At 40.4% G+C, this 25,221-nt stretch overlaps 1 protein-coding gene across 4 annotated transcripts in view; it reads left to right on the top strand.

Annotated features, from left to right (window-relative positions):
- The window catches only part of KIF1B (kinesin family member 1B), an 86,404-nt gene extending 61,440 nt beyond the window's left edge, over positions 1 to 24,964 (top strand). For all 4 annotated transcript variants that reach the window (XM_086476353.1, XM_086476352.1, XM_086476350.1 and 1 more), the window contains 22 exons: positions 2,913 to 3,031; positions 4,822 to 4,907; positions 5,054 to 5,183; positions 5,533 to 5,692; positions 6,271 to 6,361; positions 6,949 to 7,067; positions 8,059 to 8,114; positions 10,762 to 10,870; positions 11,505 to 11,571; positions 12,953 to 13,037; positions 13,300 to 13,405; positions 17,617 to 17,731; positions 18,287 to 18,420; positions 18,955 to 19,016; positions 19,713 to 19,858; positions 20,229 to 20,468; positions 20,882 to 20,953; positions 21,580 to 21,701; positions 22,494 to 22,643; positions 23,149 to 23,341; positions 23,965 to 24,083; positions 24,889 to 24,964. In XM_086476353.1, the coding sequence (XP_086332479.1) occupies positions 2,913 to 3,031; positions 4,822 to 4,907; positions 5,054 to 5,183; positions 5,533 to 5,692; positions 6,271 to 6,361; positions 6,949 to 7,067; positions 8,059 to 8,114; positions 10,762 to 10,870; positions 11,505 to 11,571; positions 12,953 to 13,037; positions 13,300 to 13,405; positions 17,617 to 17,731; positions 18,287 to 18,420; positions 18,955 to 19,016; positions 19,713 to 19,858; positions 20,229 to 20,468; positions 20,882 to 20,953; positions 21,580 to 21,701; positions 22,494 to 22,643; positions 23,149 to 23,341; positions 23,965 to 24,083; positions 24,889 to 24,931 (2,524 nt within the window). In that variant the 3' untranslated portion in view covers positions 24,932 to 24,964. The remainder of the gene's footprint in view (positions 1 to 2,912; positions 3,032 to 4,821; positions 4,908 to 5,053; positions 5,184 to 5,532; positions 5,693 to 6,270; positions 6,362 to 6,948; positions 7,068 to 8,058; positions 8,115 to 10,761; positions 10,871 to 11,504; positions 11,572 to 12,952; positions 13,038 to 13,299; positions 13,406 to 17,616; positions 17,732 to 18,286; positions 18,421 to 18,954; positions 19,017 to 19,712; positions 19,859 to 20,228; positions 20,469 to 20,881; positions 20,954 to 21,579; positions 21,702 to 22,493; positions 22,644 to 23,148; positions 23,342 to 23,964; positions 24,084 to 24,888) is intronic.
- Positions 24,965 to 25,221: the final 257 nt, after the last annotated feature.

Below are 25,221 nucleotides of genomic sequence, written 5' to 3'. Positions count from 1 at the left end.
GCTGGGCTGTCTTTAAGTCTGATTCTATTTAATGGTGTGACGTATCAAGCATTTGCTATGTTTTTAAGGGAGGTGGGAGAGGACTGTGGGATATTTTATTTAATCTTGAATTGATGTGTTTATTTAAAAAATATCCGTCGTCATTCTGAGTTCTGTTGTTTTTGTTTTGATTTTTTTAAAACAATTGTGTTTGTTAAATTTCATTTCTGGTTTTGTTGTGAGTATGCCATTTTACCTCACCAATCTTTCTGCTAATACAGCTCCCCCTCTTTCAGTCTGCTGGGCTAAGGTGCAGGGGGACACTTGCATATGGGATGTTTGGGGAGTGGGAGTCCTCCCAGGTGTGGGAAGAGGAGGAGGATAACCTTAAGATTTCATCCACTCCTAACTTGGTACTGTCTTGTGATGAAGCGGATGGAATGGCACTGGAAGGCAGTATTGCTGCATAAACCAGCTCTTTTCTCTGTACAGCAAATGTGCTTTTGCTCTCCATTCTACGGAAGAGATCCTGCATTTTCATCACCACAGAGGAAGCTTAAAACTTTTTGCATTGTGTGCTCTTCTTTCTCCAAGTTAAAATGAATCCAGTGAGCTAGGTGACTGGATGGAAGGAAGTTAAAGAAGATGAGAAATACTTTTTCTTTGGGATGGTTATTTTACTGAGCTGACAAAATTGTAGTTGCTAATAAAGCTGCATGCTTTGGCTGTCGTACGTTGAACAGCAGCTTCAGAGCTTTAGCCATGCGAATGAAAATATATTTTTATTTTTCGTGCAGTTAATGCTTTCACTCTCCACTAGTTGGCTTTGAAGTAGGAAAGCTTCTGTAATGACTGCCTCTCTTAGTGAAACTGTCTCTTCCTGTATACATACAAATGCAAGGCGATTTAGATTCCTTTCTGTTGGGGAAAAATGTCCGTTCTCCCTAGCTTGAAATGTGGTTTTCAAACTGCGTGTGTTTTTCATGTTGAGCAGATAACTACATACCTTCCTGAACTCCATCCCTGGTCCAGTCCAAGTGAACAATTCCAGTTTGTTAGTGTAAGAGACTGTTTTCTTGTATGGTGGGAAGCTGCTTTCTCAGATGAGCACCACCTGAAATTTCAAAGCTAAAAATGAAACTATTTTCTTAGAGAAAAACCAAAAAGATTAAACTTCCCATTTTGTTACTTTAAATTTAGTCTTTTCTCCCTTCCCTGGCTTTATCAGTGCTTACCTCACTTTGGAGCAGACTGAAAAGGAATTAGATCCTAATCTTAGTTGTGTTACATTGCAGTTGTTTTTTTTATTGTATGGTTTTCTTCATTTTATGTTTTGCTACTTTTATAGCCTTATTAATCATTCTCTTCTCTATTGCATTATGTCACCACTTTGTTTTTCAGTAGCATTATTTTTGTCTCTTTGGTTCACAACTGACACCTGTTTGACTACCTTGTCATTTCAAGATAATTCATTCATTGTGGGAACGGGCATGTGAACCCAAGGAGAAACACTTCCCTTTTCTAGCTTTGGTCCGTAGCTGTGTGTCACAAGGAATTGAGTTCAGATTAGTCTTGCTGTGTTCATGAAACAAATTCTACAGACAGAGGCAGCGAACATCCTTATTTCTCTCTCAGTCCTCTTTTGTCGTGCAGGACTGTTGCTATGAATATTAAACTAACAGTTATAAATTTGAGGAATTAATTACACTTAATAATAAATACTAATAAAAAGGACTGCAAGTAGGAAATCCAGTTCAACAAATGACAGGTGTTTAGCATAATTTAGTATACATAAATTCATAAAATTTACATATATAACTGGTTAGTCACTTTAAATTTAATGGCTGGTAAAACTATTGGTTAAACTTCCATGCATCTCAGTAGTCTTCTGAACTCTGAAACAGCTCAATTAATTAAGCCTTCCATTTTTTCCTCATGTTGAGACCCATTCTTTACTTGACTTGTTTGGCTTCTCAGCATTCGAAGTTTTGCTCAAGCTCATCACACTGAAGTGTGGTGTTTTAAGAACTTTTGCAATTCATTGCAGAAACATAAAATAATAACGTTAGTCTAACTTGTGATTAAAAGTCTGTACAATAAAACCTGCTAACTTACTGTTCCAAAATAGACCCTGCTTGTATATAACTCTAAAAGTTAGTGTGTGGCAGGATCATCCGGTACTTGGCCTGAATGCTGCTTTTCCCATTGTAAACTGTAATTTCTAAATGATTGCTCTAGAGTACTGTTGTGGTGGGGTTTTGGGGTGGTTTTGTTGTTTTGTTTTGTTTTGTTTTTTTAAATATAGTAGTCCTAAAGATACTCACCTGTGAAGACTATCAGTCTTCCACTATCTGTACACTCAGTGCATCTTCCAAGAAACCTAAGAGATGACTTATGGTTTATGGGGGATTTCTGATTACTCTATACAATGGTATTAAATGAACATAGAGGAAAGAAAACATTCCGTTTTGAAGAGTGTTTGTTTTATGTTCAGTAAAACATTTGAGCCTGTGTGGACACAGGAGATCAATTCCTCTTTAATTTATCACTTCAAACTACACTCATGGGCTGGAAAGCTCAAACAGTTCTTTATAATCAGTAGCTCCTTAGCAGACTTCTGCCATCTTGCTAACAGCTCCGTTTACAACTGTAGTGCATCTAAAATTACCTTCTGTAAGGCCATCATCTTAAATTGTCTCCTTCATATGTTTTGTAACTCACTAATATTAGCCCTGTGTCTCCAGTGTACTCTGAGTTGGGGTGTTTTGTGGCTTCACTTAGCTTTGACACTGCTGCAGAGCCCTGTGTGGACAATATGGCTACATGACCACAGAGCAGGTCTAATAGATGGAGTGAAGTAGACCAAGTGCAGCAGTCTGGTTTGCAGATGATTGCCTAATGCTGTTCGTGTTTTCTTTCCTTCCTGTTACCAGAGCATTTGTATACCTGAGCAATCTGCTGTACCCAGTGCCTCTTATTCACAGAGTAGCTGTTGTTAGCGAGAAAGGAGAAGTACGAGGATTTCTGCGAGTAGCAGTGCAAGCTATAGCAGGTGAGATACTCTGAGAACTTTACATTGCAACTCTTTTGATACACTGTGAATAGCTGCAGCTTTAAAAACAGGCAACCAAATCAAACCATCGTCTTTTAAACACAAACCTGAGTAATTTTAGTGTTGAAATGAACGTTTGTTCTTTATTACTAATTTGCTTTTGAAATTTTTTCATTGGTGTGAATCGTATGGACCAAGCATGAATAAATCTTGAAATAATGCTACTGATCAGAAGCTTTTAAATTGATGGTATCGAGCACTGAAGTTTGTACCTGGCAACTAATGCAACACTGCTTTTTAAGTCAGCGAAAGGGCTAACTAGTGTCTGTAACTCGAAAAACTAAAAATAAAGCAAAGGTTTTCTTTCTGGCACCTGGCATAAACAGAGGACAAGGGTATATGCAAGTTTGATAGTTGTGGTGGCTTGCAGAAAAGTTAAATGTACCATGTTTGCTCTTCTCAAACTGTCCTTTCAAATAATGCGCAGAAATATGCTCTTGCATTATCTGACTGAATAGCTTGTGAAGTTCCTGAATGTTTTTAGCATAGTATAAACAGGAATCAGCAGCAGTTTTTCACTTCGTTGACTCACTAAAATGTGTTGAGACTTAGAAGCTGCTTTAACACACTGTTTAATCACCAAGAATTAGCAGCTTTTTGGAAGAGCAGGGTAGATATATGGGGATGGTAACTGCTTCGTCCTGTTTTGAACTGCCATTGCGTGTGTGCCGGAGCTTAACTGCAGTCTGCTAGTCAGCTGCTAATATTTTATACTTTTCCAGTATGAGGTGATCTAGTTGAGTTTTACTGTTGGTAGTTAGCCATGTCTTATCCATGCTGGTGACGGCACAGATACTTCCCATAATTTGTCCTTTCTAGCAGTGGCTAACTGCCAACGTTTCTGTATTGTTTAGGTAGGGTAACCCTGGAAGTTTCACTCTCCATGGGAACTTGTAATGAAATCTCAGACTCTGAAGATGTGTAAGAATCACTCTGGCAGGGACTAAAACAGCAAGTGAAATAAAATCTACTTTAATATGTACAAAGTCTCATTTCTAATTTGGGTTGGTCTCCTTAGCATTGACCAAATATTTCCAAGTATTTATCCATCCAAATAAAAAGAATACACCACGGCTAATAGGATTGAACTGGGGACATCTCTTGAAAAAGGGCCACAGCATTATTTGGTCCCTAAGCAAAGCCTGGAACACATTCTGAATCTTGGGATTTCTCCTGCGAGCATGCATTTATTGTGCAAGAAAAATCTTGCATTTAACCAGGCCTCACTGTTGTTACTCTCCACAAAGAGGAGGAGGTTAAATGGACAGATTGTACGGACAGAAACACCTTTCAAACGTACAGCATATACTTGTGAAGCTTCACTAGTGTTACTGCTTAGTTGATGGCCACAGAGTTTTAGATGGCAGTTCAAATCAATGTAAATATACATTCCCGCGTGGGTCGTTTTATTACTGTATGTTAGTTTCCCTCAGGTATAATGATCAGAAGTAAATAAATAGTCAAAATGAGTACTAAAGCTGTTTCACATTCAGAATTGTCTATGAAACTTCATAGCTTGTCTTGTTGTTTTGTGACATTTGAGTTCCTGATGGACAGATTTGTCCTGTGATTTTTTTCAAGCACTTACTCTAATCTGTTATTGGATGACTAGAACCAGGCCTCTTCCGCTTTATGGACTGGTTTCCATTGTAAACAGAATTTTCATTTCAATAACTCTGAGGGTTTGTGCCTCTCCTCCCCATCTTCTTTCCTTTTTTTTTTTTTTTTAGCTGATGAAGAAGCCCCAGATTACGGATCTGGTATTCGACAGTCTGGCACAGCTAAAATTTCATTCGACAATGAATATTTTGATAAGGTAAGCAGTCTTAAAATTGAGTTCGGTTTCTTTGAGTGCAGTGATTTGTGCTTCTAAATAAAGAATAAGCATTGTGGGGGAAGAAGGGTATGGCAAAACCAGAAGCTGCAGGAGTCTGTTACATGCCATTTCATTTAATTTTTCAGAGTGATTTTTCTTCGGTTGCAATGACTCGCTCTGGACTGTCATTGGAAGAATTAAGAATTGTGGAGGGGCAAGGACAGAATACAGAGGTTACCACTCCTCCAGAGGAGATCAACAGAATGAATGAGCTGGGTAAGTGAGAAATATGTGGTAGTTTTGGATAACTTAAGGGAAATCTGGGACACTTTCAGTCAGTGGTAGAAAGAGGTTCTGAGTGTCCGTCAAGAATATCATAGGTGGGGAGAGGTGTAACTGATGGGTTGCATATGGTAGATGTTGGAGTTACTCGTTTGAGGAACTGTGCAGAAAAACTGTTCCCAGGAATTTTGATTATCAGCAAATAATTTGGACTCAAAAGAAAAACAAAAAATTATAATGGGACTAAACTGTTCCCTGAAGGAATATTTTAAGAAAAGAAAGGATAAAACAAAAGAAAAAAAGAAAGAAGTGATTTCATGTCGGATGTTTGTGTTTCCCTAAGACTTGAAGTCAGCCACTTTGGATGGGAAGATGACTATGGAAGGATTCACTGAGGAAATTGGTGATCACTTGAAGCTGGGTAGCGTGTTTACCTTCCGTGTGACAGTGCTACAGGCCAGCGGCATCCTTCCTGAATATGCAGATATTTTCTGCCAATTCAAGTAAGAATTTGTCCTTGTTTACATTAGGCAATTGATGGTTTGTTAGAGAGTGCAAATAATAGTGGGCAATGGAGGGTCTGATTGAGAGCTTTTCAAATCAGTTGGCAGTGTGGTATAGCAAACACCTTATCAGTTACTGGCATTCCTGTACGAGCAGTACCTGCTTTGTGTTAGCATTAAGGTATAAAGTTTTGCAGAAAGGAATTAAAAATCAGAGTGGACTCTTTAAGTTTCTGATTATAGATATCTTAAGGTTTTGCTTGATAATGGCTTTTAATGTGAAAAATTCAATACACTCAGTGGGAATGAAAGCTGTATGACCCTTGAGTAAATCAGTAGCTCTCAAGTGGAAGGCTTAGTTTCTTAAGAAAGAGAACAAAAAATAAGAGTAATAAAGACACAAAACAAGTACAGGAATTGTGGTCCCAAAGACTAGCATGTTCCTAGCTTTAGGCCATGACTCAATTCTCTGTAAAGTTTTAGCAGAATAAATTTATGGGTTTCCTTTCAATGTTGGGTTCCCAGCACAGCAATCTTCACTGAACTGTTCTGTGATGTTTGTTGTTTTTTTTAAAAAGCTTTTTACATCGGCATGATGAGGCTTTCTCAACAGAACCCCTCAAAAACAATGGTCGGGGGACTCCCCTTGGGTTTTACCATGTTCAAAATGTAAGTAAAATTTCACATGAATAGTAAGTGCCTGTTTTAGTACTGGGAGTTGTGTGTGTCCTTCTTGTTAAACTCCTGAGAAGTGTTTAAGAAAGCAGAGCAAGGGGAATTATTAAGAATAGACAGTGGGAGGTGTGATCAGGTGAATGATGTCATCCCCAATGGAGAACAAAATACAGAATGATTCTGTGTGGCAGATTTAACTCTTCTGTTTCACCTCTACTTCCTGCCTATGCATTCTGTTTCCTATCCAGGATGTTCAATGAAAGCAGTCTAGAATTCAGGAAATAAAATATCTGTGAACAGCAGTGCTTATGCTGTCAGATAAACTGAATGTATCTATGTTTATGGACTGTGTAATCCTTTGGTTACATGTAGCCTCCTCTTCTCCTACTTAAAATACCTGATATTGAGGCTTTCATTTTCGCCTTTATTGGGGGGTAGAATTAATGCCTCAACCCAAAAGGAATGCGGTTGCTTTTACTGTGAGTGGCGCTAAACCATCTGAAAAATACAAGCTGCTAAAATTCACACTTACAGGTTTTCTTTTTGTATGCCTTATTTTCCTTCCTTACTTTGCCTAATAGATTGCTGTGGAAGTGACGGAATCATTCGTGGAGTACATCAAAACAAAGCCTATTGTGTTTGAAGTCTTTGGACATTATCAGCAGCATCCTCTCCATCTGCAAGGACAGGATCTCAACAGGTATTGTTCACTGCTCTGCCGTAACGGCTGTTTGTGATCATGCTCAGGTTAGCTCTGAAGTTCGGGCAGTACTTTTTCACGCTCCTGAGATTATATAGCCACACCTGCACATGCAGGGTTCCTGCCTGGGGTAGGAATGCTGGCAGAGGCCTGGTTCCCCAGGATAGTATGTCCTGTTAGTGAGCGATGGAATTCTTCTACCATCTCGAGCATGGAAAGCTGCTTTGGCAGTACAGCTGCATCCCCCCTGCAAACACTGTGGTGGCAGAATATTGTACTGAGAACTTCAGTGATGATGTTAGTGAGTTCTGGGTAAACCTGAACAGCGCTCCAGGATGCGGCGTTCCCTGAGGGCAAGTGGCCTGATGCATAAAGGTAGGATGACAAAAGAAGAGACATAAGATTTGGGGCAAAATAAAAGACTTCTCAGACTTCTGATGTACTAGTGCCAAAGTCTCTGAGTATTTTGGAATCGCGGAAAGGAACCCTTAGTTGTCGTCTTCATAGCTTAAGGGAGGAGGCTGTTATCTGGATTGCTTGGCCTGGTCAGCCCTCCTGCTGAAGGCAGCAGCTACAAAGAGGAAGCACGTGTTGGCTTTAAGAGGAAATGCCAGCTGAGGCTTGTTCATTTTCCTTAAGTTATTTTGGGAAATGCCTGTTACCTACTTAAATTTTCGGTGCAGAATAAGGGTAGAGCAGTTGGAAATTGTAAATACCTTCCTTCTTTATTTATTTATTTACTGACAGCTAGGATTAAGTTACAATAGAAAAAGAACATACCTTAGTCTGAGAAGTGTGCCGAGTCCACTTGTTTTCCTGACAGGTGATAATTACCTCTCTTCATGGGATTGTGAGGATATTTTTAGAGACAAGAATGGGTGGAAGGACTGTACTGGGGGTGTGTGTGTATGTACATGCATGTGTGTGTATTTGTATATATATTTTGTGTTTAGCTGCCTCTATATTGATAACCCTTTTCGTTTCTCTATAGCCCTCCACAGCCTTCCCGAAGATTCTTTCCTCCCCCTATGCCACTCTCAAAGCCAGGTGAGAACAGTTCTCTAATTCTGTACATCACGTGTCTGCTACTGAAAATGAAGGTTGTGGTGTATTCCTAAGCTGTCCAGGACACCAAGAAATGTCCTGGAGTGAAAGTCGCAAAGGGCATTGGATCTGCTTTTGCTGGCTGCCTTCCTTGTTGTATGTTCTTTTCAACCTCGTCTTGCAGGAAGCGCTTCTTAGTTTATTAAATGGTAGAATTTCATTCCTGAGGTGCTGACCATATTCCATGAGATCTGGCTACAGCTCTTTATGTGCTTATTGAGCACTTGACTGGAAATTTGCTTATTCATTAACCGCTTCATCTTTATGCTCTTTAACATTCTTGTCTAGTGAGTCAGTCTTGTTGAAATGTTCCTTGGGTTTTCTTTGCTTAACTGTGATAATGCATGCTGAACTCTTTTGTGGTTTTTTCCATTTCATCTTTTAATTTCCTCATTCTCCAGCTTTCTCTCACCTGCATATTTCTACCATCCTTTTTTTGTGTGTGTTCCATTCCCTTTGCAGACCATGAAAGAAAAATAGAGTTGATTAGGTATCTTATGTCTGGCTATGTAAACGTGCATGTGCTGAACACGCTATCCGAGCATGCCAACGTGCTTGCATCCTCTGCTGTGGCTGCTTTCCAGGATGGAGCTGACCAGCTGCCACCTTTTCTCTTTCTGCCTGTTCCCAGTTGTCAGAGTGAGAGGGCTCCTAAACGAGATGGTTAGTAGCCAAACTTGATCTATGGTAGATGTAGAAGTAGTTCCAAAACGTGATTCAAAATTCCTTTTTCCTTATCTTTATCATGTATTCTTGGGACTGGAAACTGCCATCATTGCAGTCTTGGAAGGATGATGCTGTGCTTAAGTTTAGGGCTATTCTAGAGAGAAATATAGACAGTCTGTAAACTCCAGTGTGCTAAGTATCACAGATTTTTCTGTGTCACTGGATCTGTTCCCTGAAACTTCTGGATCTCTGACTTTTTTGTGTTCTGTACATAGTTTTGTGATACCGGGATGAGAGATGCTGCATATGAAAAACCAGCTAGCTATAGAGGAAACGTTCTGCTATGTTCTATACAGGTTTCCTTTTTGCTCATCATCTGTTTTTTGTTTTTTGTTTTTTTTGCCACTAACAGTGCTGTTCCTCACTTACACTGCATTCTGTTTTATTTAAAAAAAAATAAAATAAAAAAGACACGCTGGTTATTGACTGTGCCAGAGCAAGTCCATGAGAACTTCTTCAACTGCCTTTCATGTTTAGTTGAATGTGTCTTCCTGTTGGTTTTCTGTTCTGGTGCTTTTGAGTTTCTCTACTTAGCAATAAACTTGAGTGACTTGTGTGTTTGATGTTCCTCTTGCTGTCAACAGCAGTGAGTCCAGTTGTAATGCATTTGTGATGATACGATGAGTGACTACCCTGAGGAATGAATGGGAAGCATAAATGATGACACTGAAGCTTGCTACCTAGTGTGATGAAGTTGTAGTGCTGTGAATAATTGATTCTTGTAAAATCTGTCCCTCTGAGGTAGCTGCTGTTTTACCCAGAAAAGAAACAGAATTCACTTTTTTTTTTTTCCAAAAGAGGGTACACAGGCACACCTCTAAGGACCTTTCTTAACTGCGGACTGTTATGCCCTTCCAGTGCATGGGAAATTAAGTCATGGTGGAAGCTGAAGGATACGCAGAGGTGTGAAGATAGGAGAACCTAAAGAACACTTGAGCAAGGGGCTTGAGAGGCTAGAAGGGAAAATAATTATTTGGCTTAATAAAAGCAGTGAGGTTAGTATGTGAAGGGAGAGAAAATGGAAAATGAATTGCAGAGTTACAAAAATAGCTGTCAGAGTACACAGGGACTAAGCTTTTAAAATATTCCCATTTACAAAAAATGAAATGAGTGAACAGGTAAGAGAAGTAATGTGATGACAGCTAAAAGGTGTGATGTGAGTGTGTGAAGGAATGTCAGATTATTTCTACAATTTCAGTTATCCCACTATTTTTTAACATGGTTTATTCCTGCATTTGTATGAAAGGAATTAAGAGAGGATTTGGCCAGTAGTAATCACGTAACACCAAAACATAAGGAGCTCAGTAACATACTTTGGCAGGATTATGGCTCTGGGATAAGTCTTACTCAGCCTTTATACATAGACATTATCTTACCTAAACTGGTACAGCAGAATAGCAGTTTGTCACATGAAGAAGCGAACACCGAAGTTTTAAGCTCTGGGTTTTTATTTTTCTTTTCTTGTGTGGGGAAGGGGAAATCTGTACTTTATGGCTGATTAATGTTGCAGATGAACAGACCTAAGCAATTCTAAATTGCAAACCATTAAGCCGTAAAGTAACTGATGCTCATTTGAGGAAACTTCTGTGGATCTAGAGAGACTGCAGATTTTTACAAGCTTTTTGGATACGCTTTTGTTCCATTATTTAATAAAAATCTAGTAATTTACATTTAAAAACTAACGCTTTGAGAAATAATGATTCCTGTAAGCATTTTCATGGAAAAAGATGTGGTCCGTATAAGTACATAGAATACATAAGATCCCTGAAATGACATGTTTCTGTGAGCCCTAGGGTAAGCTTTACTTGTTCAGTCTTTGTAAAACGTTCTTTGTTTTCTTCTTTCTTTTTTTCATCTCTTCAAGTGCCAGCTACAAAGCTAAATACTATGAGCAAACCCAGCTTGGGCCAGAGCGTGAGCAAATACGACCTCCTTGTGTGGTTTGAGATCAGTGAATTGGAGCCAACAGGGGAGTAAGTTCAGTATTAATCTTTTATGTTTTAAGAACAGTGGTTTATGGGAGTTTGATCTTTTACCGTTTGTTCTGCTCAGAGCGGGCTGATGTTTAGCAGTCGTTATTGCTTGATGGCCTGGTTGGTTTGTGTTGATTGGGTGTAAATTCTGCTGGCATTCATTGTCCGCGTTGGAAAGGACTGAGGAGTAGAATGACATTCTTTCACACTTGAAGTAATCTTTGGAAGTCCATGCACAGTAGCTGAACAGGTGCTGGGAAAAGTTATCCCATGCAGGCCAGGAGTTTCGATTATTTGGGTCACTGAGACTTTATGCTCCAGAAGTCATCTAGCAGGCTCTATTTTATGGTCACCTGTTAACAGGGAAAGTTTTCCTCTGACAGGGCTTTAGGGGTTATGTTGAGAAACAAGTTCTACGATTTTCCAGAAGTACTGGCAGTACAGTACACGATACTTCTATATTTCACTAATACTATGGTGCAATAAAAAGTATTTTTTATTGCAGTCTGAGGCAGCAAAACACTCTTATTTCTTCAGCTGTTATACGGAGAGGACACTGTTGGCAGCAGAATACAGAGTAAAGTTTCTGTGCTAGTGTATCTTTCCTGCCTGTTGATTTCACTGTCTCACACAGGTATATTCCTGCTATTGTGGACCACACTGGAGGCCTGCCCTGTCAGGGGACCTTCCTGCTTCACCAGGTACTAATGAAGGCTGTAGAACAGCCAGTTTCCTCTCTGGGGTGGGGGTTTACGATGCTAATGACTGGATTTTGCCTCTTTCATGTCTTTTCCTTTCCCACACAGCTGTCTAACGATAGCTGTAGGGTCGGTCATCTTTCAGTCTCTACTTAGTCTGTTCGCTTTGGGCTATGAGGAGAATATGTCTGCCCCTAGTATATTGCTGTTTCCTTTGCTTATCAGTGTGCATCCCACTCCTGAAAGATGAAAGCCTATTAAAAAGAAGGAAACTTTGGCACCAGATTTGTGCCTTCAGTGTTCTCCAGCATCTCTACCAAGGACACAAAAGGATCATGTGGACTCAACTTCCATTGGTTCTTTCTCACTGTGTGTGGCTATGAGACAGGTCTACAAAATGACCATGTCTCAGTGCATATTAAATGCCTGTAATAATCCTTAATAATAATTTTTCTTTAGCTAGATTCTAAAGATAACCCTGGTTAAATACTGTTTATAGGTTTATGTTATGTTTTTTCTACTCTCAAATTCTTGGTTCCTTTTCATAGAGTTTACCTGTGACTTGCATTTCCTCTCTTCCTTGAAATGATAGGAACAGTTATTACAGCTTAGGAGTAATAGTCATAGTCCAATAATTTTCTTAAAAAAATTAATAAAAATGTTACTCAGTTCTGGGTTTATTAGTGTCCTCATCAGTTACTTCCAGTTCAAACCAGAGTAATTCTAGCCTCTGTAATTCCATTCCCAAATCCACAATACAGGCAAACATCTTTCAGCTTCTTCTGAAACAGTTACACACAAAGCACCTTCTCCATGGGTAGTTGTCTTCTGCGTTTGGAAGAGTGGAATCTTGCAACCGACACCTGGGGAATTTTTCAGATGTGGTGTTTATTTCTATTCTACAATTTTACTTTCCCAGCTGTTACAGAGTTTTACTATATTTTGACTTGCAACAGATGCATGTGACAAAGGAGGAGAATATCTGCATGAGTAGTTGCTATTTTCTAGTAACGTCTCTTGGTATATACACTTTAATATAAAATATATGAGCACACATTTGCTTGGTTTTGTGGTCAATTCTGACCAGATGCGTTGTCAACTCTGACATATCTTCTCTGAGAGCGTAGCAACAATTTCAGGGCTATTTTAGGTTAAAAAACCTCTGCCTTTGTGGAGTGAGGAGGGAGAAGTGTAATTTCTGTTACATACAAGAATATAATATTCCTCTCAATTTTAGGGCCCTGAAACACAGGGGTGCTTGTTCACAGTTACAGACTAATTTAAATGATGTTACTCGCTTTGTTTTTTGCAGTATAAGTGCAAAATAGATGATGTTAATGTGTGTGTGTGAATACTTCACCAGTGGTTTTTTGAACTCTACCAGGGAATCCAGCGTAGAATCACAGTCACCATTATCCATGAGAAGGGCAGTGAGTTGCACTGGAAGGATGTGCGAGAGCTGGTGGTTGGTGAGTACCTTGTTTTGCATGTTGCTATGTAAGGAAGAAAAAGTACTAATTGCAATTTCTCTTTGTATCAGATTCTGTTGTCTTTATGAGTATTGGCTGTGAGAAGAGGATTTTGAAAGAGATCCAGAGGAAAAACTTAAGTTTTGCAACTTCTGCTTACAGCTGCTTGTCAATCACATAGTCTGAAATGATATTTGGGAAAACAAATTCTTTCTGTGTTTCAGGTTTAGTTTTAATTGATTCCCCCTCCTACCCTTTTCAGGGCGTATAAGAAACAAAGCAGAGGTAGATGAAGCTGCTGTGGATGCTATTCTGTCTTTGAATATTATCTCTGCAAAATACCTGAAGTCTTCACACAGCTCCAATAGGTAAGTGAATAAAGTGAGCACTCTAGCAGGAATCTAAAATTTCTTTGACCTCTGAGGTATTGGCAGGATGTTTGGAAAGCTGAGAATGTTGCTACCTAAGTGTAGAATTCCATGGGCACAGCGCATACAAATAGAGGACAATTCTTGCTAAAGCTGAAGTCCATTGGTCTACGTGGCAGATCTCTTGATAATGCATTTTAATTACTTTCCATGTATAAGCACCATAAAGGGAGGATGGAAAGGAACAGCTTAAGGGAATCTCAGAATTTAACTCAGAACTTTTAAACTGACATCAAGGTCTGTTACTAGAATACAGCGTTGAAGTACAAGGGCAATCTCGGGTGATAGATTTATGGATGTGTACATACCTATATTGTTCTTGGAATAGGCATGTGACTAAGCAAGAGCCATGCTTTGTAAATTAAACTTCATAATTTGTGGATTTATACAGATATATCACAAATTGACTCCAGTTCTAATAAGGGCGTGTCTGTTCCATGTAACTGCCGTCGTTTGGGCAACAGCAGGGCCCCTGTCTGAGAGGTTTCTGGCTGCGTGTGTCTCCTCATTAGGGTGCATCGCTGCAAAGATCAGTCAGACTCCACGTTGTTTTGCTTCAGTGTCTGCAACAAAGGGCAGCGAAGCAGAATGTTGCCGGCACAGCCTCTCCCTGCTCTGACATCAGCCAAGTCACTTGACCACTCCGAGGATCTGTTTAGCTGGTGCAAAGCAGGAATATCTCTGAAATTTAACTCTGGAGGGTTTCTGGAGGGGAGGGGGTTGTTTTGGAGCCCATCCCCGCTGCAGCTGCTGGATGCTGGAGGCAGTACCCTTCTAGGCGCTGAAATGGCTTCTTCCTTCTCCTTCAGAGGCTTGGGCTTTGAAACACCACTGCGATGCTAAAGGTGGAGTCAGGCCGCAGCTCTGCCAACTGAGTGTCTCCCTGCCACCTAGTGTCTGTAGATGCACAGTGGCAGGGGGTCGGAGCAGCCTTTCTTTGTCTCCCACTGAGAAGTGGATATTTTAGTGTATTTGCGTTAATGGATCAGTATCACTGGAGCGTAAGGGGACTGATGCTCGTTTCCAGTCTTGTACTGTTGAAGTTGGAAAGCCCTATACTTTCTGTTCTCCAGCAATTTCAAGAAATTCCTATATAGCTCTGTAGTTTTCTGTTAGGTGGGCCACTTGGGTGAAGGGTGAGTGGGAGTGAGGTGAAGCTGTTGACCATCGCTTACCAAAATGCCAAGGTTTAAGTGGTGGGATGAGTGCATGGCAGGGTGGTGGAGTGGGATTGAAGGCCTGGTAAGGGATATGTCTTATGTTTGCTCATTGTCTGCAGACTTGTTTTCTGGTTGGTGTGGTTTTTGGTTTTTTAAGTCCATTTGTTCTGTTCCTCTCAGCTGTTGCTTTTCTGTTCTGCTTTTGGCTGCACTAACTGAAGCTCTTTCTATGTTTTTACAGGCTCTTTCTTGATAAGGATATGCCTAGGTATTTTCTGTTTGCTTCCTTTGTACATAAAGGTTCTTGAAAATAGAATGCTTTATGTCCCATTTGTATTGCTGCCACTTCCCTTTTACTGAATTCTGTTAGCACGCCTCTTAGCTCTTCCAGAAGTAGTATACCTCCTCCTCCTCCTCCTCCTAGTCAGGGGTTTTTCAGGTACAATTCAGTTAGGGCACTTGTGAAGGTAAACTTCCCTTCACATGTAAAAGATACCCAGTCTTTGTGATTCTCAAAATGTGCCATCAGAATACAGTCCCTATTTGTAGTGCTTGCCATTTTATTCCTTTGTTCTGTATCAAAGAACTAAATTTGGAATTTTGTACTGTCTCTGACTCTGTAATGCCTGCCCTGTCTGAAGTACCAAGGGCTGAATGATTAGGTTACTTGAAATTCCAGCTCAGAATTGCACTGAACAAAAGCAGTGGCTGCCATGTGACTGGCATTCAACCTCTGTTCTTAGGTTGGATTTGCATCTGAAGTTTAACCCTGTGGTTGCTAGTTCTTAGTTTACCTTAGCTGACAGAGAAGTGAGACGTGTAGTAGCTGCTCAGACTGGATTCCTCTTTCACCTTCCAGACTGGATCACAGCCAAGCATGCTGACTGCACAGTATGGGGCAGTTTGCACTCTGCTTTCTCTGTTCTGCCTCTTTGAAAAGGAGAAGACTTTAAGTCTTCAATGCTCTCAATTCACCACCCTTCACTAATGCTAAAATCCACTTAAAAATCAGTTCTAACTGTACATTGTGCCTTTAACCTATCTCTCCTGTTTTCCATGCTTTGCTTGTTCTGTGCTCCATTTTCCTCCTTGCGCTATTGGCAACGCTGTAAGAAGTTTGCTCACTTCTGGTTTTTGTCTCCCTCTATAACTATTCTAGCAAGTTCTGCTCTGGACAGGCAAGACTGTGTATGTTTAACTTCCTGGCTAGACAAAATCTAGTAGAGTAACTGTCTTGAAGCGAACTGTCTTCCACTTGGTGTTCATCCAAAAATGATTTTGCTAAAGAGAGGCATTTAGTTCTGCAGTGAGAAACATTTACACCTGTGTTCTCTCTTCATGATGAGAAGTTGTGTTTGGCAAATGGTGCAGAGCTGATTCAGGGGCTAGGTACACTGATGAACCAGGTTTTATTGCTTTTTCTTCCACTCAGTAGATTTGGAGCTTGCTGAGAGCTTAAAAAATTGCTTTTGTAACTAAGACATGATGAAAGGTGAAAACACAGGAACTCAACACAGATTTGTAAAGGGTTAGAGGACAACCTGTGTTGTTTGCCTAACAAACTCAAATAAGGATTATCACATTACAGTGCTTTTACAGTTAACAATTACTTAGCCTTTAGAATCTGTTTCTCTGCAGCATTTTTAATAAAGCAGGTAATTTGGAAGTAATTTCTTAAGTATGCTACTTCAAAATTCTATTACTTGACTGCACTGTTCATGGTGTCTCAATGTATTAGCTCGGAATTGTGTAATTGGTGTCAGGAAGAGGGAATTCTTGGGAACTCTGAGATCAGAACTCTGTTTCTGGTATGTCTGCTCTTAGGGCGTTTCATATGTTGGTTTGGGTTTTCTTATTTCTTTCTTCCACCACCCCCCTGCTTTTTGTCATTTGTCTTTGGTTTAATTTTCTATGTTTTGAGTTGGCCTTGGGTATTAGTACAGAAAGTCTTCAGAGATGTAACTTACTTTAAATATATATATATATACACTCAAAGCACTTCCTTGCTTTTAGTACCACATCATTTGGACTTGAAATGGGATGGCAAACCTCAACACCAAGGGGATTTGAGAGGGAAAATATATGGGGTTGATGACAAATTAATAGCTTATTTTCCTGTTACCAGTGTAGAAAAGCATGCTGTATTCCTGAATAAGGGTACAGGACTTCTTTCCAAAGGAACCTACATGAAATCAGTCTCTGCCTGTGAGAAAGGAGAAAGTTCATTTCCCTAAGCCCCTGTTAGAGATCAGAAAGCATCTGATGACTTAGCTGTCCTGTGTGTGATGCTGACTCTCACTTTTTTACTTGAACAGATGAACTTTCATGATTGCTGGGGTAGAAATGTTGGAGCCTTCAGCTCCTTTCTTCCCATGTAGCAAACTGAAGAAATCTCTTACAAAAGTTTGTGTTAGACCTGCAAGTTTTTACTTGAAGCTACTAGAGACATAGAAAGAAATCTTTATCACTTGAATGTAAGAATTAACCCTACCTATCGATTGTTCTGATTTGCTGTCAGAAGCTGCTGGGTTTATCAGACTACATCTTAGAGGGATCTCTTCTGTTGCTATATGTTAGTCTTAAAATATGGTGTAAAACAAATGTTGCTTATAAAAAAGAATTTTCCCATGCACTTTAGAGGTCCAGCTGGGCTGAATTGCACCTGCAGCAAGAGAGACATTCTGTCTGTTTAGGAACACCGTTCTTCAGTGCTGACTTCCCTGTAGTGTTACGACAGCTTTTGTTCTCTTTTGTATTCCCTCTTTTCTCTTTAGATTAGTCTTTTTTAGAACAGGCAATTGAGTCTTATGCCACGCTATTTGAGGCAGAAGTAATTTTGGGATGGAAGAGAAGGCCTTTGCCTCAAGTATTTGTTGTCTAAGCCACTGGGAGTCATAGTGGATGATGGCAAAGAAGAGATACTTTACACTGGCCTGTGAGAGGGATGCAGAGGAACTCTTACTATTGAGCTTTTACTGTACTTTTTTCCAGGACTTTCTATCGGTTTGAAGCAGTTTGGGATAGCTCCTTGCATAACTCACTTCTCCTCAATCGAGTGACACCGTATGGAGAGAAGATCTATATGACCCTTTCTGCTTACCTGGAGGTTAGAGACCGGTGCCTTCCTTTTTGCTTGTGACTTAAGTATAACTATTGGAGACAGCAGACAGTGTGTACCCGAGATGAATAGTGGACTAAATGATTTTGAATCCTGAAGCCAGTGAAAGTCCTTATTAATTTTCTGAGAACAGGGTGGAAAAATGTATTCACAGTTAACATCTGTCAAGGTATTACTGCCTTGCAACAGGTGTGAAGTGCAAGTGGTGATCCTCTTACCTCTCTGTGCCTTGTTTTATCTGTCTTTGCCTCTGAGAATCCATTGAAAACAGTGAAGGTTGCTATGTACTACCAGTGTTACAAACACTGGCCTAGCTCTTGGCTTTGTGTGCAAGACATGGTTGTTTTGTGTAGTACAATTACTTCACCCACAAGATGCATCAAGAAATTCCACAGTTCTCTTTCACAGAAACACATATGAAAACGCTTCACCAAAGACCCAAACAAGAACAAGCTTCAAAAAGCTGTCCCACTAAAAGAGCGAAGCAGTACAGCTTGGCATAGTTGTCTGCAGCCACTCATTCATGACTGTCTTTTCTCTTAGCTTGACCACTGCATCCAGCCTGCTGTGATAACGAAGGATGTTTGTATGGTCTTTTACTCACGAGATGCCAAGATTTCCCCACCACGATCACTACGCAATCTCTTTGGCAGTGGCTACTCCAAATCTCCAGATTCGTAAGTTCAGTTGCCAATTTTGATATCAATGTTTTATGTCAGCGTGTGCTTTTTCTCTTAGAGGGCATGGGGAGAATGTAGCTTAGTTTTTATTTCTTCTTTGAAAGTCTACCTAGTTACAGTTCTCCAGTCTGGTTTTGAGCGTACCTTCTTGCATTTACTTCAGTGAAGCTCTGATGGCTTCTCTCTTTACTGACCCCTTTTCCAGCCTTCTTTCTGACTGAACAGCTGGGAAGAGAGATCCATTTTTCAAGCTTGCGCATAAGATTCCTCACCTGGAATTTGCTGCAGCAGCTGCTGTCTGGGTCTAATGGGGGTGTGGGGGTGTGTGCGTGCAAACATGGGGGAAATGCCATTTTCAGAGATCTTGCTGTCTCTCCTGGCTATTTTATGTCAAGATCAGAATTCAGATGTAGTTTTAACTAACAACTATACTTAAACTCCCAATTTGCGGACCACTTCACTAAAGCTAATGCACTTTATTTCTGAAAATAATAGTTTGGTATTTTTCCCCCTCTGCTTTCTTGTGAACAGCAATCGAGTAACTGGGATCTATGAACTAAGTTTATGCAAAATGGCAGATACAGGAAGTCCAGGTAAGCAGTGACTGGGTGTTCAAGTGATAAAGATGCTGTAAACTGAAGTATTTCATAGGCAGAATGGAGTAAATATTTCTGTCCTGATAGGAAGCAGTTCCTGTGTTTCACAGGAGCAATGGAACATGGCTATTCTATAAAAAACTTACACAGGCTCTTACTTTTGACTTGGGTCTGTGTTTACCGTTGGTGAAGAAAAGATTCACTGAAAACTTACATTTTCTAACATAGGTTTATCAGAAAAAGTGGGCATTTGCCTGAGTCATAGACTTGGGGGGCTTAATACCTGGCTCGTAACTAACACAGTTGAGACTTGGTTTTGCAGCAATAGAGTTTTCTCTTGGTCTTTTGAAGCTATTGCTGATATCTGAGGCAAGCTTGATAACTTGGAAGGAATGCAGGTCATGTAATATCAGTATATTTTTCCTCAAAGACCGAGCAATTGAAGTTCTTGTATTGAATTAGACTGGGCAGGAGTTTGCAGTATATCGTCGTCAGTAGAAAATACCTGAAGGAAATGAGAAAGCCGGACTAAATCGAACCTCTTTGGGGTGTGTGATTGTTTTTACCCTGTATATTTCCAGCCAAACAGCAGAAGTGCTGGTTCTTTGCAGATTGCTAATTGGGTAAGTGTTTCTTAGTGGCCTCCCTCTGGCTATGTTTTTAACATGTCTTGTGTCATTTTTTACTGCTTAGGAATGCAGAGGAGGAGGAGGAAAGTCCTGGATACTTCTGTGGCATATGTGCGAGGAGAAGAGAACCTGGCAGGTTGGAGGCCCAGGGGTGACAGCCTCATTCTAGAGCATCAGTGGGAATTGGAGAAACTGGAGCTGCTGCATGAGGTGACTAAAGAGATAGGGGAAGTGAGAGCAAAAAGCACAACTGTACCTTTGAATTTGCCCTTAGTCTACCCACTGTGAGACCTTCTGAGCTGAATGGGTTCCCAAATGGGAGTTTGTTCTCAAAGTCAAGATTTAAATAAATTCTCCAACAGAGAAGATAGAAAGTGTGTGGCTGGCTGCCGAGTAAAATCTTCATCTCTGAATCTCAGTGTATTCAACAGAGGCAGATTCAACTTCTAGTGCCATTGTAAACTCCTCTCCTCAGGGAAAATGTTTGCTGGTATGAATCTTAACAGAATGCATAAGAATTCAGTGCCTGTAAAATAGGCAACGTCCTGGAGCAGATGGCACTGATTTCTTTTCTTACTAGGTGGAAAAAACCCGACATTTCCTTCTGCTTCGTGAAAAGCTTGGTGACAGCATCCCCAAGTCCCTGAGTGACTCGTTGTCTCCCAGTCTGAGCAGTGGAACCCTCAGTACCTCCACCAGCATTTCCTCGCAGATTTCGACTACAACATTTGAGAGTGCTGTGACGCCCAGTGAGAGCAGTGGCTATGACTCAGCAGATATAGAGAGCCTGGTGGATCGGGAGAAAGAGCTGGCCACTAAGGTATAACATGAGAAAAGCATCATGGGTCTAAATTGAGGTGCCAAAGATGATTAAAGATTAATGATGAGCTTCTCAGATAGCGTGGTGAATATCCAGTATTGTGAGAGTTTCATTTTAATCTGCTCTATAGTGAAATAATCCATTCTCACTGGCCCATGCTGGTGGCTAGGTTTGTGCTTTTGGCTGTACCTCATTCCCCTTCATTAGTAGTTCTGTAAACGAAACTTTCTAATTTTATGAAGGGAAGTGATTATTCCCCTTGTCTTCTGGGATTTTTCTCAGCAGTTTAGGATTTGTTTATTCTTTCAGGAGCTGCCAAGTGTGTCTTGGCAACTTGCCTCTTGTGTTCAAATTTCTCTGAAGATCTGAATGTGAATTTCTTTTCTGTGTGTTGTTGTTTTTCCCCGCCTTAGTGTCTGCAGCTTCTTACTCACACTTTCAATCGGGAATTTAACCAGGTGTACAACAGCATCAGTGATTGTAAGGTAAATATGTCATGCAATACAATACGCTATATTTGTAGTACAGTAGCAAAATATTCATAGTTTGTGGAATCTGTTGATATTATGAAGAGACAAAACGCTTCGTATTAATGGTCTTCTTTTCAGTCTGTTGGAAGCATTTGGCTATTCAGCATCAGGTTCCAAAGACCATTGCAGGAATTGGAAATAACGTGAACTTGGGCTGTAGTATAGCTTCTAGTTTATTAACAGACTGGAAATGCTTTTACTATCTTTCCCTACATGCACTTACCCTATGTAAAAGGATAAATCGGCTCTTTAAAAACTCGTGACTGTAGGCACAGGGGCCACCAAATTTCAATCTGGATGGTCTAATATTCCGTTGAGGAAGTCAGGGTGTGAATAATCAGAAGTCCAGGACATTATTAATAACAAGCTGTGTCTACAGAAGTGCCATTGCATTTTCATCCCCAGATGAGTTTATGATGGTCGTATGCAAAAATTTGACTACTGAGTAGGGAAATGGCCGATAGAAATACCTTTGTATTATCTGAGCCTCCCGCATGCTGAATGCCGTGGTCTAACGGGGACTGAAGGTTAGCTACAAAAGACCCTCCTCTCTAATATTTTGCCTGTATTTGTCCTTGTAGTTGTCGGATATTTCTCCAATTGGGCGGGACCCATCAGTGTCGAGTTTCAGCAGTGCTACCCTCACTCCTTCATCTACCTGCCCGTCTCTGGTGGATTCAAGATGCAATTCAATTGATCAGAAGTAAGTATAGGGTGTTCACAGAAAAACATTACTTCTCAGTGCTTCACAAATCTGTCTTTGCTACGTTTTCTGGCATTTTTTTGTTCTCCCCCCTTCTTCCGTTTTCCTACTTTCAGGTATTTCTCTGTACAGCCCCTTTGTTTTCTCCAATTGCTCTGCACAATTATTTTTCCCCATTTTGTTCTTTGGAAGTGGAGTTTTTAAAATTATTTCATTTGTGCTGAAAGAACAGTCAGATGCTTGTCATTCCAGTGATCAGTGCCTTTTCAGTGTGTAGAGTCCACAAGTTTTTTTCAGAGATCTGTTAAAAAGACATTCTAACAACAACCCAGAATAAACCAGTTTGGCCAGTAATCTCTGTTTACCTTTCTTAGCTGTATCTATAGAAGATATATTTGGTTAAATTGGGAGTAACTACTTAGAGAAAGACATGTAGTTTGTACCCTCCCAGTTTACCATCCCTGAGAGGAGGAGTGTTGATGAAGTAGTATGTTTTACATCAAACCATAGTAACCTGTGACTGTGTGTTTGGAAAGAGAAATGAGGGAGAAATAGTGGGGAAACAACTTACTAGCAGTTCTTATAAGTTTTATTCCACAGATTTCAAGGGAAATGTTATTGGATACTGTACAAAAGGATCTCAATGTCATACAAAAATATCTGGACTGGAGGATGGAACTTGTAAGACAGGCCAGGCTGTAGATGCACTTCGAATTCTGTTGTCACGTTCAGTTGGTTTGTTGTGATTTACTTTTCTTTCTCTGTTTGTTTTGTTGTGGTTTTTTTTTAAAGGACACCAGAAGCAAATTCTCGTGCCTCCAGTCCCTGTCAAGAGGTGGAACAGTTCCAGCTAATTCCTGCAGTAGAAACTTCCTATCTTGCCAGAGCTGGAAAGAATGAATTCCTAAACCTCGTTCCTGATATTGAGGAAATCAGACCAGGGTAAATTTCCTCTTGTTGTGTGACCATGGTTTCCTGAGAGCTGTCACAAGGGCTGTCTGAGATTTGAAGTTTCTTTGCCCCATTTGAGGAAGGTCAATTAAACAGGTGGTAGCAGCACTGCAGAGTCCTGTATGATGGAGGCAGGGCTGATGAAGGTCATGTTGATACTGGATCTCTGTAGCATTCATTGCCTGCATCTATTTAACGAACAGGATTTCCATGACCTCAATATAATGTCTGTTATCATCAAAACCACGGCTGAAGTTCACTGAAGTAGAGATCTTTGTGGGTCCTTCTTTCTGTCAGACTTTTGCATGGTTCTCAAAGACAAAATTCAGCTCGCTGTAGAAGAACTCTTTCACAGTACTGTTGCAGACAAAACATACTAAGGACAAAGCATCTTAGACAGTGTTTTGCAGTTAATAGGGATACTCGGTGGGTGCCGTATTTAGGGGAAAATGTACTCCCATGTATCTGTGGGTTTGTCTTGATCTGTTTTTTTCAGCTCTGTGGTTTCAAAGAAAGGATACCTCCACTTCAAGGAGCCACTTTCCAGCTCCTGGGCCAAGCACTTTGTGGTGGTTCGCCGTCCCTACGTTTTTATTTACAACAGTGACAAAGATCCTGTAGAAAGAGGAATCATAAACTTATCCACAGCTCAGGTGGAATACAGTGAGGATCAACAGGCAATGGTAAAGGTCAGTCTGAGAGCTATTGTTTATTTGCCCATAGAGCAGGAATATTACAGGCAGTGGTGCCTCCATACCGCCCTGTGTGTCATCTCTGGTCCAAGGAAAACACATCTGTGTCTTAGAGAATGTCTGGCATCTGATGATTCTGCCCACAAAGTTCCCAGTTTGTTCAGTGTTTCTTATGTTTTGGACACAGCTATACAAGAGACGGAAACTGACTGCTGTTACACATCTTATTTGCTTTTATGGGCCTGTGTTGCTACCATTTGCTCTGTGATTTGGTTTGTGGAGTTTCCTTTGTGTGGTGGTGGGTGTTTTCTTTGTTTAAAAAAAAGAAAAACCAAATAAAACAACATACACAAACATCCTGCAAGGAATCAAATTAACTTTACTAGTCTGTCTCAGCGGCTCTTAGAGTCCACACTCAGGAGTTAAAACTATATTTTGTAGAAGATGTCCCATTTGACTGGCTATGATATCCTGGAAATGACCAGTGAAACTTAAATGGAAGACCTTAGGTCTTGTGGGTTTTAGGAATGTGACATAGCAAACTCCTCCTCAGAGAGAAAGTGTGCATCAGCTGCTGTGCTTGTAGACTTCAGTATTTTAAATTGTCCTTAATATTCCAGACACCCAACACGTTTGGCGTATGCACAAAGCATCGTGGGGTCCTGCTCCAGGCCATCAATGACAAGGACATGAATGACTGGTTATACGCCTTCAACCCTCTCCTTGCTGGCACAATACGGTAAGAGGCAGTTCGCGGGCAGACAGTGCTGCAAAGCATCAAGGTAGTGAGATAGTCCTAAGCAAGGAGGCAGATGTAGTTTGTCACAGAATTTAATCTTGTTCTGAAGAATTTGGTGGGGGAACTGAAGGAGGGAGGAGGGTGGGCAACCAAAAAAAAAAAAAAAAAATCAAACCAACCCTGTATTTCGGGGCATGCAGCGGCCGTGGCTTTGGCTCGTGACATCCTTAGCAGGTGTATCCAGTTTGAACCTGTGGTGCTTCAGGTGTACCACGACTGGAGGCCACAAAAGGGTTTCCTTGTGTTGCTGTTTTACAAACCGATAATGCTTCTCACTGCCTGTCTGCAGGTGGGTCTGGACTGCCTTTGCATTCTCTTCATTGTGAGCTAAAGCAGGAATTCTCATTTTCTTCCTGTTTTTGAACTTCTCTTTAATTATTATATCAAGGCTTCCCTTTAACACAGGTCGCAGACATCCCCTGCTTCCTGGAAAGATCTTACTACACTACAGAAGCTCTTGCGTTCAGTAAGAAAAATAATTAAAAACTAAGCTCTTACTGTACAGCATCAAATAATTTCTTAACAGTGCAGTCCTTAAAAGATCCCATCTTCCTATAAAGCAACACAGCAGAGAAGTGAGAAGTCTTTCTCATTACAGCCCTTGATACGCTTTGTTTTCTAAATATATGGAGTAAACTGAGATGATAAAAAAGGATTTAAAAAAAAAAGTGGACAAACTGTGGGGAGGGAAGAAAAATAAACTTCCAGAATTCAACAAATACTTTTTTACTTCTTTCTTGCACAGGTCAAAACTGGCTCGAAGACGCACGGGCCAGCTGAAGTACTGAGTCCATGTAATGTTCTCATCTGTTCTCCCTAACTCACCTTCTGATAGATAAAGTGTTACCTCTCATTTTCTCATTGTGATTCTTGACGGTTTCTCTTGTATGTAATCCTGTGGCTTAACATCCCCTACCTTCCCGACTCCTTCAGCACATTTTCTAGGTATTCTAACCCTACCTTGTTTCTTTTCACTTGTCCGAGAATCGTACTAGTAGCATGTGGCCAAACAAAAAGAGAAAGAAAAAAAAAATCAAAAAAATTGAGTGATTATGCACGACTCTGAAAAGAAAAAAAA

The sequence above is a fragment of the Leptosomus discolor genome, chromosome 20 (assembly GCF_034619465.1).
Source record: "Leptosomus discolor isolate bLepDis1 chromosome 20, bLepDis1.hap2, whole genome shotgun sequence".
Taxonomy (NCBI): Eukaryota; Metazoa; Chordata; class Aves; order Leptosomiformes; family Leptosomidae; genus Leptosomus; species Leptosomus discolor.
The sequence above is the reverse complement of the archived record's forward strand: the minus strand, read 5'-3'. Positions and strand labels throughout refer to the sequence as shown.